This window comes from Oncorhynchus nerka, linkage group LG4 (assembly GCF_034236695.1).
Source record: "Oncorhynchus nerka isolate Pitt River linkage group LG4, Oner_Uvic_2.0, whole genome shotgun sequence".
NCBI lineage: Eukaryota > Metazoa > Chordata > Actinopteri > Salmoniformes > Salmonidae > Oncorhynchus > Oncorhynchus nerka.
The window spans coordinates 7914418-7932973 of record NC_088399.1 but is presented as its reverse complement, the minus strand read 5'-3'; the positions used below and the strand labels follow the sequence as shown (position 1 = coordinate 7932973).

Here is an 18556-nt window from a genome sequence, read left to right as displayed (position 1 = left end):
AGTTAGATGCTGGTGAGGAGAGAAAGGGCTTTACCTCAGTTAGATGCTGGTGAGGAGAGAAATGGCTTTGCCTCAGTTAGATGCTGGTGAGGAGAGAAAGGGCTTTACCTCAGTTAGATGCTGGTGAGGAGAGAACAGGTTTACATCAGTTAGATGCTGGTGAGGAAAGAAAGGGCTTTACCTCAGTTAGATGCTGGTGAAGAGAGAAAGGGCTTTACCTCAGTTAGATGCTGATCAAGAGAAAAAGGGCTTTATCGCAGTTTTATTCTGGTGAGGAGAGAAGGGGCTTTACCTCAGTTAGATGCTGGTGAGAAGAGAAAGAGCTTTACCTCAGTTAGATGCTGGTGAGGAGAGAAAGGGCTTTACCTCAGTTAGATGCTGGTGAGGAGAGAAAGGGCTTTAATTCAGTTAGATGCTGGTGAGGAGAGAAAGGGCTTTGCCTCAGTTATATGCTAGTGAGGAGAGAAAGGGCTTTACCTCAGTTTTATGCTGGTGAGGAGAGAAGGGCTTTACCTCAGTTAGATGCTGATCAAGACAAAAAGGGCTTTATTGCAGTTTTATTCTGGTGAGAAGAGAAAGAGCTTTACCTCAGTTAGATGCTGGTGAGGAGAGAAATGGCTTTGCCTCAGTTAGATGCTGGTGAGGAGAGAAAGGGCTTTACCTCAGTTAGATGCTGGTGAGGAGAGAAGGGCTTTACCTCAGTTAGATGCTGATCAAGAGAAAAAGGGCTTTATTGCAGTTTTATTCTGGTGAGGAGAGAAGGGGCTTTACCTCAGTTAGATGCTGGTGAGAAGAGAAAGAGCTTTACCTCAGTTAGATGCTGGTGAGGAGAGAAAGGGCTTTACCTCAGTTAGATGCTGGTGAGGAGAGAAAGGGCTTTACTTCAGTTAGATGCTGGTGAGGAAAGAAAGGGCTTTACCTCAGTCAGATGCTGGTGAAGAGAGAAAGGGCTTTACCTCAGTTAGATGCTGGTGAGGAGAGAAAGGGCTTTACCTCAGTTAGATGCTGGTGAGGAGAGAAATGACTTTACCTCAGTTAGATGCTGGTGAGAAGAGAAAGAGCTTTACCTCAGTTAGATGCTGGTGAGGAGAGAAAGGGCTTTACCTCAGTTTTATGCTGGTGAGGAGAGAAGGGGCTTTACCTCAGTTTTATGCTGGTGAGGAGAGAAGGGGCTTTACCTCAGTTTTATGCTGGTGAGGAGAGAAGGGGCTTTATCTCAGTTTTATGCTGGTGAGGAGAGAAGGGGCTTTACCTCCGTTTTCTGCTGGTGAGGAGAGAAGGGGCTTTACCTCAGTTTTCTGCTGGTGAGGAGAGAAGGGGCTTTACCTCAGTTTTATGCTGGTGAGGAGAGAAGGGGCTTTACCTCAGTTTTATGCTGGTGAGGAGAGAAGGGGCTTTACCAAAGACAGTACAGTATAAGGTTCAGTTACTCTGTGGCTTTACCTCAGAATGTGTCGGAAATATGAGTGCTGCTAGTGCTAACGAGAATGTTGATTTGGTGCCAAAGAAAAGCACATCTTTAGTGATATGGCAGTATTTAAACACATATTCAGTGGTACGGCAGTATATTCAGTGGGATTGCAGTATTTCAACACATCTTCAGTGGTATGGCAGTATTTCAACACATCTTCAGTGGTATGGCAGTATATTCAGCACATCTTCGGTGGTATGGCAGTATATTCAGTGGTACGGCAGTATATTCAGTGGTATGGCAGTATATTCAGTGGTATGGCAGTATATTCAGTGGTATGGCAGTATATTCAGTGGTATGGCAGTATATTCAGTGGTACGGCAGTATATTCAGTGGTATGGCAGTATTTCAGCACATCTTCAGGGGTATGGCAGTATTTCAGCACATCTTCAGGGGTATGGCAGTATTTCAGCACATCTTCAGTGGTATGGCAGTATTTCAGCACATCTTCAGGGGTATGGCAGTATATTCAGTGGTATGGCAGTATTTCAGTGGTATGGCAGTATTTCAGCACATCTTCAGGGGTATGGCATTATTTCAGCACATCTTCAGTGGTATGGCAGTATTTCAGCACATCTTCAGGGGTATGGCAGTATATTCAGTGGTATGGCAGTATTTCAGTGGTACGGCAGTATATTCAGTGGTATGGCAGTATTTCAGCACATCTTCAGTGGTACGGCAGTATATTCAGTGGTATGGCAGTATTTCAGCACATCTTCAGTGGTACGGCAGTATATTCAGTGGTATGGCAGTATTTCAGCACATCTTCAGTGGTATGGCAGTATTTCAGCTACAGGCAAACAGATATCCACCAAATGCAGGTGTTGTGAAAAAGGTGCCTCAGAGTTGTGGTAACAACAAGAGGCAACACATTTATTCAATCATTCAAAGAATAAACACCCCCTACTTTACGGGCGATTGCGTTTAGCCACAACCAGCCACCTACGTTAAACAGGCGTTGATTGCCAATGTGTTTTCAAGTGTAACGCCATACAAACAAAAAAAACACAGACGTTATCACCTATCACGTAGGCAGTCATTGTAAATAAAAATGTGTTCTTAAACTGACTTGCCAAGTTAAATAAACGTTAAATAAAATACATAAATAAAATAGATAAATTAACATAGCCAAAGACATGGTTCCTATTTACACAGTCAACACAGTCAGCAAAGACGGCTTCAAGGTGATAAACAAGCTGGACAGGAGATGCAAGATTCCACCTCGCACATATTTCTCCCAAGATGCAAGCACTATAACACAATAAGAGAGAGGATGAAACATGGCGCGTTGAATGACTGGACCAGACTTCAGTGCTTTTGGACACAGACTTGCACCTTAAAACCCGGTAGGCTACATGTTACATGTTGTTGTTTTTTAAGGCAACTTTTGACTTATCATTTCAATTCTAATAACGATTCTAATATAACGATTGAGCCTACTTACCGAAGCATAATTACACAACCATCAGCTTCCTATGGCTGCCTGAATACATCATTCACTTATTATTACTTATTTATTGTTTATTATTATTTAAGAACTCATAATGGTAAAATAAGAAATAGTAACTCATAATGTGATTAATTCATGAATTAATAGGTATATTCATAATTAATATTATATTTGTATGATTATGTTCAAATGGTATGTTTGTTAATATTAATATGTATCATTAGGTAGGTGTAATTCTCATATTCTATTATCATAACAATGTTGGACAATATTAGTTTAATTTTGTTTAGTTCGATTTAGTATTCAGTTACAAGTGATGTTTTCTACCCTGACGCTTGTTTTAACTAAGTCTGATGGGGGGGTGACGTGACCTACCATAGGGCCATCACCCCCACCAGTCTGATGGAATTACCACGTTTACAGCCCAGTGTCACAACTCATAATTGCAATATGCCCCCCCAAAATGCAATTAGATATTTTGTCCAAATTGCGCAGCCCAACCCCATAAGGGCGATCACCCCCACCAGTCTGATGGGGAGGGGGTGACGTGACCTACCATAGGGCCATCACCCCCACCAGTCTGATGGGGGGGGGGGCGACGTGACCTACCATAGGGCCATCACCCCCACCAGTCTGATGGGGAGGGGGTGACGTGACCTACCATAGGGCCATCACCCCCACCAATATGATGGGGGAGGGGGTGACGTGACCTACCATAGGGCCATCACCCCCACCAGTCTGATGTGGAGGGGGTGACGTGACCTACCATAGGGCCATCACCCCCACCAGTCTGATGGGGGGGGGCGACGTGACCTACCATAGGGCCATCACCCCCACCAGTCTGATGGCGGAGGGGGTGACGTGACCTACCATAGGGCCATCACCCCCACCAGTCTGATGGGGGAGGGGGTGACGTGACCTACCATAGGGCCATCACCCCCACCAATATGATGGGGGAGGGGGTGACGTGACCTACCATAGGGCCATCACCCCCACCAGTCTGATGGGGGGGGTGACGTGACCTACCATAGGGCCATCACCCCCACCAATCTGATGGGGGGGGGTGACGTGACCTACCATAGGGCCATCACCCCCACTAGTCTGATGGGGGAGGGGGTGACGTGACCTACCATAGGGCCATCACCCCCACCAGTCTGATGGGGGGGGGGTGACGTGACCTACCATAGGGCCATCACCCCCACCAGTCTGATGGGGGGGTGACGTGACCTACCATAGGGGCGCGTGGTTGCTCTGTTGTTATGGATACCACGCAGGTTGTCCTGTCGTCGGGGCGGGTTGGCATGTGAGGAATGTGAAGGGAACACTTGAACAGAAGGTTAGAGAGGCGCATCTCCCCCCCCCCCATCCCCCTCAACTCCTGATGTCTGGTTTTAATTAGACTTGTTAAATATGTAAATATGATGAGAGAAAGTCACAGGGAGATTGAGCACATATAACTCTTCTTCAGAGAACATTGACTTTTCTTTTCAAGGAACAAAATACTCTAGAATGTCACATAACAGGAAAATCTGGAAATGTTTAATTTGTTTCCCCATTAATTGTCTGTATTCCCTTAGCTGGTCTAGTTTATATAGCAGCCATCCACCTGAGAGGTGAGGAGAGTGAATAGTGATGACGAGGGAGAGGTGTGAATGGTGATGACGAGGGAGAGGTGTGAATAGTGATGATGAGGGAGAGGTGTGAATAGTGATGATGAGGGAGAGGTGTGAATAGTGATGACGAGGGAGAGGTGTGAACAGTGAATATTGATGATGAGGGAGAGATGTGAATAGTGATGATGAGGGAGAGGTGTGAATAGTGATGATGAGGGAGAGGTGTGAATAGTGATGACGAGGGAGAGGTGTGAATAGTGATGACGAGGGAGAGGTGTGAATAGTGATGACGAGGGAGAGGTGTGAACAGTGAGTAGTGATGACGAGGGAGAGGTGTGAACAGTGAATAGTGATGATGAGGGAGAGATGTGAATAGTGATGATGAGGGAGAGGTGTGAATAGTGATGATGAGGGAGAGGTGTGAATAGTGATGACGAGGGAGAGGTGTGAATAGTGATGATGAGGGAGAGGTGTGAATAGTGATGACGAGGGAGAGGTGTGAATAGTGATGACGAGGGAGAGGTGTGAACAGTGAGTAGTGATGACGAGGGAGAGGTGTGAACAGTGAATAGTGATGATGAGGGAGAGGTGTGAATAGTGATGACGAGGGAGAGGTGTGAACAGTGAATAGTGATGATGAGGGAGAGGTGTGAATAGTGATGATGAGGGAGAGGTGTGAATAGTGGTGACGAGGGAGAGGTGTGAATAGTGATGATGAGGGAGAGGTGTGAATAGTGATGATGAGGGAGAGGTTTGAATAGTGGTGACGAGGGAGAGGTGTGAATAGTGATGACGAGGGAGAGGTGTGAACAGTGAGTAGTGATGATGAGGGAGAGGTGTGAATAGTGATGCCGAGGGAGAGGTGTGAATAGTGAATAGTGATGACGAGGGAGAGGTGTGAATAGTGATGACGAGGGAGAGGTGTGAACAGTGAATAGTGATGACGAGGGAGAGGTGTGAATAGTGATGACGAGGGAGAGGTGTGAATAGTGATGACGAGGGAGAGGTGTGAACAGTGAATAGTGATGACGAGGGAGAGGTGTGAATAGTGATGATGAGGGAGAGATGTGAACAACGAGTAGTGATGAGGGAGAGGTGTGAATAGTGATGCCGAGGGAGAGGTGTGAATAGTGATGATGAGGGAGAAGTGTGAATAGTGATGATGAGGGAGAGGTGTGAATCGTGATGATGAGGGAGAGGTGTGAATAGTGATGACGAGGGAGAGGTGTGAACAGTGAATAGTGATGATGAGGGAGAGGTGTGAACAGTGATGACGAGGGAGAGGTGTGAACAGTGATGACGAGGGAGAGGTGTGAACAGTGATGACGAAGGAGAGGTGTGAACAGTGAATAGTGATGATGAGGGAGAGGTGTGAATAGTGATGCCGAGGGAGAGGTGTGAATAGTGATGCCGAGGGAGAGGTGTGAACAGTGATGACGAGGGAGAGGTATGAACAGTGAATAGTGATGATGAGGGAGAGGTGTGAATAGTGATGCCGAGGGAGAGGTGTGAACAGTGAATAGTGATGATGAGGGAGAGGTGTGAATAGTGATGCCGAGGGAGAGGTGTGAATAGTGATGACGAGGGAGAGGTGTGAATAGTGATGCCGAGGGAGAGGTGTGAATAGTGATGACGAGGGAGAGGTGTGAACAGTGAATAGTGATGATGAGGGAGAGGTGTGAATAGTGATGACGAGGGAGAGGTGTGAACAGTGATGACGAGGGAGAGGTGTGAATAGTGATGACGAGGGAGAGGTGTGAACAGTGAGTAGTGATGACGAGGGAGAGGTGTGAACAGTGAGTAGTGATGACGAGGGAGAGGTGTGAACAGTGAGTTGTGATGACGAGGGAGAGGTGTGAACAGTGAGTAGTGATGATGAGGGAGAGGTGTGAACAGTGAGTTGTGATGACGAGGGAGAGGTGTGAACAGTGAGTAGTGATGACGAGGGAGAGGTGTGAACAGTGAGTAGTGATGACGAGGGAGAGGTGTGAACAGTGAGTAGTGAAGATGAGGGAGAGGTGTGAACAGTGAATAGTGACACACCTCTCCCCCCTGCCCATTCACTTTCAGTTTAAGCAGGTCCGTTGGGTTTAAGAGTGAGACAACACGCCCTCCCACCTGCCCATTCACTTTCAGTCTAAGGAATTTAGTTCAGTTGGGTTTACTGGCTTTTGTTTGTCTGTTTTCTGAACTAGAAAGCAGTAGTCTATAGATGGATACCAAGCAGCACAGTTTTTACACAGCAACTTTTATTTTATTTTTTATTTTTAACCTATATTTAACTAGGCAAGTCAGTTATGAACAAACTCTTATTTTCAATGACGGCCTACCGGGGAGCAGTGGGTTAACTGCCTGTTCAGGGGCAGAACGACAGATTTGTACCTTGTCAGCTCGGGGGTTTGAACTTTCAACATTCCGGTTACTAGTCCAACGCTCTAACCACTAGTCTACCCTGCCACCTCTACACTCTAACCACTAGGCTACCCTGCCGCCTCTACACTCTAACCACTAGGCTACCCTGCCGCCTCTACACTCTAACCACTAGGCTACCCTGCCCCCTCACACTCTAACCACTAGGCTACCCTTCACCTTTATTTAACCAAGTAGGCTAGTAGAGAACTAGTTCTCATTTACAACTGCGACCTGGCCAAGATAAAGCAAAGCAGTGTGACACAGACAACAACACAGAGTTACACATGGAGTAAACAATAAACAAGCCAATAACAAAATAAACAAGTCAGTGACACAGTAGAAAAAAGAAAGTCTATATACATTGTGTGCAAAAGGCATGAGGAGGTAGGCTTTAAATAGGCCATAGGAGTGAATAATTACAATTTAGCAGATTAACACTGGAGTGATAAATGAGCAGATGATGATGTGCAAGTAGAAATACTTGTGTGCAAAAGAGCAGAAAAGTAAATAAAATAAAAACAATATGGGGATGAGGTAGGTAGATTGGGTGGGCTATTTACAGATGGACTATGTACAGCTGCAGTGATTGGTTAGCTGCTCAGATAGCTGATGTTTAAAGTTGGTGAGGGAAATAAATGTCTCCAACTTCAGCGATTATTTTGCAATTCGTTCCAGTCACTGGCAGCAGGGAACTGGAAGGAAAGGCGGCCAAATGAGGTGTTGGCTTTGTGGAGGATCAGTGAGATATACCTGCTGGAACGTATGCTATAGTTGGGTGTTGTTATCATGACCAGTGAACTGAGATAAGGTGGAGTTTTACCTAGCATGGACTTGTAGATGACCTGGAGCCAGTGGGTTTGACGACGAACATGTAGCGAGGGCCAGCCGACTAGAGCATACAGGTCGCAGTGGTGGGTGGTATAAGGTGCTTTAGTAACAAAACGGATGGCACTGTGATAAACTGCATCCAGTTTGCTGAGTAGAGTATTGGAATCTATTTTGTAGATGACATCGCCGAAGTCGAGGATCGATAGGATAGTCAGTTTTACTAGGGTAAAGTTTAACTTACTAGGGTAATTTAGGTACTAGGGTAAGTTAGGGTAAGTTTGGCAGCGTGAGTGAAGGAGGCTTATATATTTAGAAGGTACTCTTAAGTAGCTTGCTTACAATATGTGATGAGTGTGTCGTTGCAGAAATAAATACTCCTATGCTAAAAAATAGATATCTATTTTTTTTCTTTACAGAAGCAGTTTAATGTTTGTTTTTTTACCACCTTCCCCCTGAAAGATCTATGACTCTGATTATGAGTCATATCCAGAACGAAATCCTTCCTCACCACATTGTTTGCACTCCCAGTCCTTATCTGTCCAATAAGAAGCAACCAACACATTATTTTATTTCTTCCCAGCGCTCCCAGTCCTTATCTGTCCAATAACCAGGAAATCTCATAAGAGTTTTGTGTTTCCTCAAACAGGTCCCATCTGAGTCAAAGGTGATCAATGGCCTTCATAGCCGTATATAAAAAAAAATCAAACAGCAGGTTGTTTTTTCACATATGCTGTTTTACAGAAACCTGGGCTGGTCTAGTGGGTTACTACCGCTGCCTTTCAGACCAGGAGAGAATTGGTTTGAATCGGAGCTCTTCCAACACTTCTTACTGTCCTGTTCATTACCACTATCCAATAAACAGGACAAGGAGCAGTGGCTTTTTGCCAGTCAGATGACTAAACCTAAACATGGATCAGCTCGTGCTTTCTAGTATGATATGATAGTCCTACAGCATGTTGAGAGTCTGGCTTGGCACGTTGCCAACTACTAGAACCCACATTATAGCCTTAGCCACCACATGTTGACGCTTGGTGAGTGTGGTGTGGGAAAATGTGTGGAAATGGTAAACCACATAATAACTAGTTTCTAGTATGATATGATAGTCCTACAGCATGTTGAGAGTCTGGCTTGGCACGTTGCCAACTACTAGAACCCACATTATAGCCTTAGCCACCACATGTTGACGCTTGGTGAGTGTGGTGTGGGAAAATGTGTGGAAATGGTAAACCACATAATAACTAGTTGTCTCCTAGTTGTTGTCTCATCATGACAAGAGTCATGCTCCCTGCTGACTGTTCTGTCCCTGTTTCTCCTCTATAGGGAGTCCTTCCCAGGCCCCTGCTGTGATGAACCCACCCCTCTGACACTACCTTCCATCGCCCCTCCCTTGGACCACCTCACCCCCCCCTCCAGCCACGGACCCCCGAAGGAGACCCGTGGAGGATGTTCTGGAGGAGTTAAACTACGCATCAAGAACAGGTCAGTCCTGGTCCGGTCTCTGTATGTCTCTATGGGCCAGTTTCCACGGACAGTATTTTAGATTCTCCTCGGCTGTCTAGTTTTTATTTTGGTGATTGTTAGTTCTCAAAGATGATCTTATTAAATATATATATATATATATAGTTACATTATCTTTTCTACATACTTTTTTAAATCTGGTTTTAGTCGTTTAAGTTTACACAAACGCTTTACCATCCAGAATTAGTTGGGGGTTTTTTTAGTTAATTTTTTGGTACTTTTACCCCTTTTTTCTCCAGAATTTTGTGATATCCAATTGGTAGTTAGTCTTGCACTCCTTCTTGGCAATTTCTCACATGGAATAGCCTTCATGTCTCAGAACAAGAATAGACTGCCGAGTTTCAGAAGAGAGTTCTTTGTTTCTGGCCATTTTGAGCCTGTAATCGAACCCACAAATGCTGATGCTCCAGATACTCAACTAGTCTAAAGAAAGCCAGTTTTATAGCTTCTTTAATCAGAAACAACAGTTTTCAGCTGTGCTAACATAATTGCAAAAGGGTTTTCTAATGATCAATTAGCCTTTTTAAAATGATAAACTTGGATTAGTTAACACAACGTGCCATTGGAACACAGGAGTGATGGTTGCTGATAATGGGCCTCTGTACACCTATGTAGATATTCCATTAAAAATCTGCCGTTTCCAGCTACAATAGTCATTTACAACATTAACAATGTCTACACTGTATTTCTGATCAATTTGATGTTATTTTAATGGGCATTTCTAAGTGACCCAAACTTTTGACCGGTAGTGTATACTGTATATCTACACTGTACCAGTTAAATGTTTGAACATGCCTACTCATTTGAGGGTTTTTCTTTATTTGTACTATTTTCTACATTGTAGAATAATAGTGAAGGCATCGAAACTATGAAATAACACATATGGTATCATGTAGTAACCAAAAAAGTGTTAAACAAATCAAAATATATTTTATATTTGAGATTCTTCAAAGTAGCCACCCTTTGCCTTGATGACAGCTTAAATTAAATTAAAATGACATTTAAACCTGTTTTTGATTTGTCATTATGGGGTATTGTGATGTCATTATGGGGTATTGTGATGTCATTATGGGGTATTGTGATGTCATTATGGGGTATTGTGATGTCATTATGGGGTATTGTGTGTAGACTGCTGAGGATGTTTATTTATTTAATCGGTTTTTAGAATAAGGCTGTAACGTAACAAAATGTTGAAAAAGTCAAGGGGTCTGAATAGTTTCAGAAGGCACTGTATATGCAGAGAGAGAGAGAGAGAGAGAGAGAGAGAGAGAGAGAGAGAGAGAGAGAGAGAGAGAGAGAGAGAGAGAGAGAGAGAGAGAGAGAGAGAGAGAGAGAGAGAGAGAGAGAGAGAGAGAGAGAGAGAGAGAGAGAGATGGGGAAAGACAGGAGAGAGAGAGAGACAGAGAGAGAGAGAGAGAGAGAGAGAGAGAGAGAGAGAGAGAGAGAGAGAGAGAGAGAGAGAGAGAGAGAGAGAGAGGGGAAAGATGGGGAAAGAGAGAGAGAGATGGGGAAAGAGAGAGAGAGAGAGAGAGATGGGGAAAGAGAGAGAGAGATGGGGAAAGAGAGAGAGAGAGAGAGAGATGGGGAAAGAGAGAGAGAGATGGGGAAAGAGAGAGAGAGATGGGGAAAGAGAGAGAGAGAGAGAGATGGGGAAAGAGAGAGAGAGAGAGAGATGGGGAAAGAGAGAGAGAGATGGGGAAAGAGAGAGATATTAAGACAAACCGAAAGAAATTAGAGAAAAAGGTCAAAAGGTCAGATATTTATAGCTCTCGGCCCTGTCACCTGCTTCAGGAAGAGAAGGTGTTTTGTCCCAAATTGCACCCTATTCCCTATAATAGTGCATTACTTTAGACCAGAGCCCACATATGCCCTGTTTAAAAGTAGTGCACTTTACAAGAAATAGGGTGTTATTTTGGGACACAGAAAAAGGAAGATATGATCTTAGGGATGCATCATTATTATGACCACTTCCTCCTCCGTGTGTCTCGCGCCGCACGGGAACATGACACGAAGGGGAATTTACTCAGGAACTAAAGACTGACTCTCTCCACTGGCGCGTTTCTCCTCTTGTGCGCTTTCCAAACTCTCGCCCGTTAAGAGTGCTTCGTTTTCCACTTTGAAAATGTTTACTGGTGCTTTCACAAGTTAAAAAGGATATTTGTTAAATCCATATTTCGTATTATTCTACTAGGATTGCTAGCGTTTGACCATTCCATGCCCTTGCCGTTTTTCTGATTCATGTTTGATACAGGCTACATTGTTACGTTTTCATTAGGGGAGGCTGTATCACAGCCTGGTAGACCACACCTGTGTCTTGTTGGTAAAGACAGGTTTTGCCTGCTTATAGGTTTTTTGGGGGGGAGGGGCTGCTATAAGGTCCCTATTTTACAATGCCACTGTGTAAGTTTCCTGTCCTCTGGTTGTGTGGCATCCTGGTTGGGAAAACTGTTAGCATTAGTCACTGGCTTGAACTTATAAAGAAATCAGTGTGTGTTTTGATAGTCATTGTGTGTGTAAAGGCTGATGGCACCACATCGTTGCTGTGTTTGACTACTGGAGTTAGCGTAGCTTAGGACTCCATATCACTGATGTGTTTGACCACTGAGTTAGCGTAGCTTAGGACTCCATATCACTGATGTGTTTGACTACTGAGTTAGCGTTGCTTAGGACTCCATATCACTGATGTGTTTGACTACTGAGTTAGCAAAGCTTAGGTCTCCATATCGTTACTGTGTTTGACTACTGAGTTAGCGTAGCTTAGGTCTCCATATCGTTACTGTGTTTGACTACTGAGTTAGCATAGCTTAGGTCTCCATATCGTTACTGTGTTTGACTACTGAGTTAGCATAGCTTAGGACTCCATATCACTGATGTGTTTGACTACTGGAGTTAGCGTAGCTTACGACTCCATATCACTGATGTGTTTGACTACTGAGTTAGCGTAGCTTAGGACTCCATATCACTGATGTGTTTGACTACTGAGTTAGCGTAGCTTAGGACTCCATATCACTGATGTGTTTGACTACTAGAGTTAGTGTAGCTTAGGACTCCATATCACTGATGTGTTTGACTACTGAGTTAGTGTAGCTTAGGACTCCATATCACTGATGTGTTTGACTACTAGAGTTAGTGTAGCTTAGGACTCCATATCACTGATGTGTTTGACTACTGGAGTTAGTGTAGCTTAGGACTACATATCGTTACTGTGTTTGACTACTGGAGTTAGCGTAGCTTAGGACTCCATATCACTGATGTGTTTGACTACTGGAGTTAGTGTAGCTTAGGACTCCATATCGTTACTGTGTTTGACTACTGAGTTAGCGTAGCTTAGGACTCCATATCGTTACTGTGTTTGACTACTGAGTTAGCGTAGCTTAGGACTCCATATCGTTACTGTGTTTGACTACTGAGTTAGCGTAGCTTAGGACTCCATATCGTTACTGTGTTTGACTACTGGAGTTAGCGTAGCTTAGGACTCCATATCACTGATGTGTTTGACTACTGGAGTTAGTGTAGCTTAGGACTCCATATCGTTACTGTGTTTGACTACTGAGTTAGCGTAGCTTAGGACTCCATATCGTTACTGTGTTTGACTACTGAGTTAGCGTAGCTTAGGACTCCATATCGTTACTGTGTTTGACTACTGGAGTTAGCGTAGCTTAGGACTCCATATCACTGATGTCAAATCAAATCAAATCAAATGTTATTTGTCACATACACATGGTTAGCAGATGTTAATGCGAGTGTAGCGAAATGCTTGTGCTTCTAGTTCCGACAATGCAGTAATAACCAACAAGTAATCTAGCTAACAATTCCAAAACTACTACCTTATAGACACAAGTGTAAGGGGATAAAGAATATGTACATAAAGATATATGAATGGGTGATGGTACAGAGCGGCATAGGCAAGATACAGTAGATGGTATTGAGTGCAGTATATACATATGAAATGAGTATGTAAACAAAGTGGCATAGTTAAAGTGGCTAGTGATACATGTATTACATAAAGATGCAGTAGATGATATAGAGTACAGTATATACATATACATATGAGATGAATAATGTAGGGTATGTAAACATTATATTAGGTAGCATTGTTTAAAGTGGCTAGTGATATATTTTACATCATTTCCCATCAATTCCCATTATTAAAGTGGCTGATGTGTTTGACTACTGGAGTCCTCTATCCTCATCACAACAGAACCCTTTCCATTCTCCTACATCCTCATCACAACAGAACTGTTTCCATCCTCATCACAACAGAACCGTTTCCATCCTCATCACAACAGAACCGTTTCCATTCTCATCACAACAGAACCGTTTCCATCCTCATCACAACAGAACCGTTTCCATCCTCATCACAACAGAACCGTTTCCATCCTCATCACAACAGAACCGTTTCCATTCTCCTACATCCTCATCACAACAGAACTGTTTCCATCCTCCTTTATCCTCATCACAACAGAACCATTTCCATCCTCTCCTCATCCCAACAGAACCGATTCTATTCTCCTCCATCCTCATCCCAACAGAACCGTTTCCATTCTCCTCTATCCTCATCACAACAGAACCATTTCCATTCTCCTTTATCCTCATCACAACAGAACCGTTTCCATTCTCCTCCATTCTCATCACAACAGAACCATTTCCATTCTCCTCTATCCTCATCCCAACAGAACCGATTCTATTCTCCTCCATCCTCATCACAACAGAACCATTTCCATTCTCATCACAACAGAACCGATTCTATTCTCATCCCAACAGAACCGATTATTCTCCTCCATCCTCATCACAATAGAACCATTTCCATTCTCCTTTATCCTCATCACAACATAACCCTTTCCATTCTCCTTTATCCTCATCACAACAGAACCGATTCTATTCTCCTCCATCCTCATCACAATAGAACCATTTCCATTCTCCTTTATCCTCATCCCAACAGAACCGATTCTATTCTCCTCCATCCTCATCACAACAGAACCAATTCTATTCTCATCCCAACAGAACCGATTCTATTCTCCTCCATCCTCATCACAATAGAACCATTTCCATTCTCCTTTATCCTCATCCCAACAGAACCGTTTCCATCCTCATCACAACAGAACCCTTTCTATTCTCCTCCATCCTCATCACAACAGAACCATTTCCATTCTCCTTTATCCTCATCCCAACAGAACCGTTTCCATCCTCATCCCAACAGAACAGTTTCCATCCTCATCACAACAGAACCGATTCTATTCTCCTCTATCCTCATCCCACCAGAACCATTTCCATTCTCCTTTATCCTCATCCCAACAGAACCGTTTCCATCCTCATCCCAACAGAACCGTTTCCATCCTCATCACAACAGAACCGTTTCCATTCTCCTTTATCCTCATCCCAACAGAACCGTTTCCATTCTCCTCCATCCTCATCCCAACAGAACCGTTTCCATCCTCATCACAACAGAACCGTTTCCATCCTCATCCCAACATAACTGTTTCCATCCTCATCACAACAACAGAACAGTTTCCATCCTCCTACATCCTCATCCCAACAGAACCGTTTCCATCCTCATCACAACAACAGAACAGTTTCCATCCTCATCACAACAACAGAACAGTTTCCATCCTCATCACAACAACAGAACCGTTTCCATCCTCATCACAACAACAGAACCGTTTCCATCCTCATCACAACAACAGAACCGTTTCCATCCTCATCACAACAACAGAACAGTTTTAAGAGTTCCTCTGTGCATAAATAAAAGCAGAGCTCTGTGCAAACAGGCAGAAAGTCTATAAATACGACCTCAGAAACAGATCAGTCGTTGAGTTTCATCCTAATATGGCTGTCCCGTTAAGTTGATTTCACGTGACGTAGGGGAGTGGAGCGCCGGCCTTTTCAGTTGGTTCCGTTTCAGTGAAATGTTCAAAGTGAACGGAATAATTCAACAATGTTCTAGACGTTCTGAATCTTTTCTGTTGTCTCTCTGTGTGTCCAAAATGGCACTCTGTTCCCTCTGTTCCCTATATAGTGCACTAAATGGTGCACTTTAAAGGAAACAGGATGCCATTGGGGATACAGACACTGATAAATAGATGGATGTTATTGGAGGACTTGTGGAGGCATTGCCATGGAGACCGCCCGTAATACCATGGCACCGTAGTTTCACTGTGTACACAACACTACCACCCAGATCTCTCTGTGTATACCTAGGCTAGGGCCTCGCTGTGTTACGGCTCTGCAGTGCACAGTATGTAGAGTGAAAAAAGGACATACTGAGAATTTAGAAGCTTTGGCTTCTGTGTAAACTGGCCCTTTACTGTGGGAGCAGAGCAGACTGGTTGGACCTTAGTTTCTCCATCTACTGTATGTCAGATGGCAGTTTGAATTTAGAACTCAGTTGCTATGGGTGACCTTTGTTATCTTACATGGGATATTCTAGAGTTTACTGAAGATTCTCTCTCAGAATGTAAACAGTTCTAGAATCGGAAATCTTTAATGAAATATTAAATGCAGACAAGCTTTACACTGAATGTACAAAACATTAGGAACACCTTCCTAATATTCAGTTGCACCCCCTTTTGCCCTCAGAACAGCCTCAATTCGTCGGGGCATGGACTCTACAAGGTGTTGAAAGCGTTCCACAGGGACGCCGGCCCATGTTGACTCCAATGCTTCCCACAGTTGTGTCAAGTTGACTGGATGTCCTTTGGGTGGTGGACCATTCTTGATACACAAGGGAAACTGTTGAGAGTGAAAAACCCAGCAGAGTTGCAGTTCTTGACACACACAAACCGGTGCGCCTGGCACCTACTACCATAACCGGTTTAAAGGCACTTACAGATTTAGCCTTGTCCATTCACCCTCTGAATGGCACACATACACAATCCATGTCTCAAGGCTTAAACATCTTTATTTAACCCGTCTCCTCCCCTTCATCTACACTGATTGAAGTGGATTTAACAGGTGACATCGATAAGGGGTCATAGTTTTCACCTGGTCGGTCTGTCGCAGAAAGATGATCCTAATGTTATGTCCGCTCAGTGTATAATGTGATGAAGTTGTATTTATCCAACAGATCTATCAGATAATATAGTATATTTATCCCTTGTGATCAGTCTGAGGTTAGTCCCATAGATATAACTATATATATGGTATATCTCTATGGTTATAGAACTATATATATGGTATATCTCTATGGTTATAGAACTATATATATGGTATATCTCTATGGTTATAGAACTATATATATGGTATATCTCTATGGTTATAGAACTATATATATGGTATATCTCTATGGTTATAGAACTATATATATGGTATATCTCTGGTTATAGAACTATATATATGGTATATCTCTATGGTTATAGAACTATATATATGGTATATCTCTATGGTTATAGATATAGAACTATATATATATGGTATAACTCTATGGTTATAGAACTATATATATGGTATATCTCTATGGTTATAGATATAGAACTATATATATGGTATATCTATATGGTTATAGAACTATATATATGGTATATCTCTATGGTTATAGAACTATATATATGGTATATCTCTATGGTTATAGATATAGAACTATATATATATATGGTATATCTCTATGGTTATAGAACTATATATATGGTATCTCTCTATGGTTATAGATATAGAACTATATATATATGGTATATATCTATGGTTATAGAACTATATATATGGTATATCTCTGTGGTTATAGAACTATATATATGGTATATCTCTATGGTTATAGATATAGAACTATATATATATATGGTATAACTCTATGGTTATAGAACTATATATATGGTATATCTCTATGGTTATAGAACTATATATATGGTATATCTCTATGGTTATAGAACTATATATATGGTATATCTCTATGGTTATAGAACTATATATATGGTATAACTCTATGGTTATAGAACTATATATATGGTATATCTCTATGGTTATAGATATAGAACTATATATATGGTATATCTATATGGTTATAGAACTATATATATGGTATATCTCTATGGTTATAGAACTATATCTCTATGGTTATAGAACTATATATATATGGTATATCTCTATGGTTATAGAACTATATATATGGTATATCTCTATGGTTATAGATATAGAACTATATATATGGTATATCTCTATAGATATAGAACTATATATATGGTATATCTCTATGGTTATAGAACTATATATATGGTATATCTCTGGTTATATAACTATATATATATGGTATATCTCTATGGTTAAAGAACTATATATATATGGTATATCTCTATGGTTATAGATATAGAACTATATATATGGTATATCTCTATGGTTATAGAACTATATATATATGGTATAACTCTATGCTTATAGAACTATATATATGGTATATCTCTATGGTTATAGAACTATATATATGGTATATCCCTATGGTTATAGAACTATATATATGGTATATCTCTATGGTTATAGAACTATATATATGGTATATCCCTATGGTTATAGAACTATATATATGGTATATCTCTATGGTTATAGAACTATATATATGGTATATCTCTATGGTTATAGAACTATATATATGGTATATCTCTATGGTTATAGAACTATATATATGGTATATCTCTATGGTTATAGAACTATATATATGGTATATCTCTATGGTTATAGATATAGAACTATATATATGGTATATCCCTATGGTTATAGAACTATATATATGGTATATCCCTATGGTTATAGAACTATATATATGGTATATCTCTATGGTTATAGAACTATATATATGGTATATCTCTATGGTTATAGAACTATATATATGGTATATCTCTATGGTTATAGAACTATATATATGGTATATCTCTATGGTTATAGAACTATATATATGGTATATCTCTATGGTTATAGAACTATATATATGGTATATCCCTATGGTTATAGAACTATATATATGATATATCTCTATGGTTATAGAACTATATATATGGTATATCTCTATGGTTATAGAACTATATATATGGTATATCTCTATGGTTATAGAACTATATATATGGTATATCTCAATGGTTATAGAACTATATATATGGTATATCCCTATGGTTATAGAACTATATATATGGTATATCTCTATGGTTATAGAACTATATATATGGTATATCCCTATGGTTATAGAACTATATATATGGTATATCTCTATGGTTATAGAACTATATATATGGTATATCTCTATGGTTATAGAACTATATATATGGTATATCTCTATGGTTATAG

The 18556-nt window shown here is 41.5% G+C and overlaps 1 protein-coding gene across 1 annotated transcript in view; it reads left to right on the top strand.

Moving 5' to 3' along the window:
• The window catches only part of LOC115134336 (protein Shroom3-like), a 198188-nt gene that overhangs the window by 84550 nt on the left and 95082 nt on the right, over nucleotides 1–18556 (top strand). Inside the window, 1 exon segment of the mRNA XM_065017194.1 lies at nucleotides 9095–9253. Within this exon segment, the coding sequence (XP_064873266.1) occupies nucleotides 9095–9253 (159 nt within the window).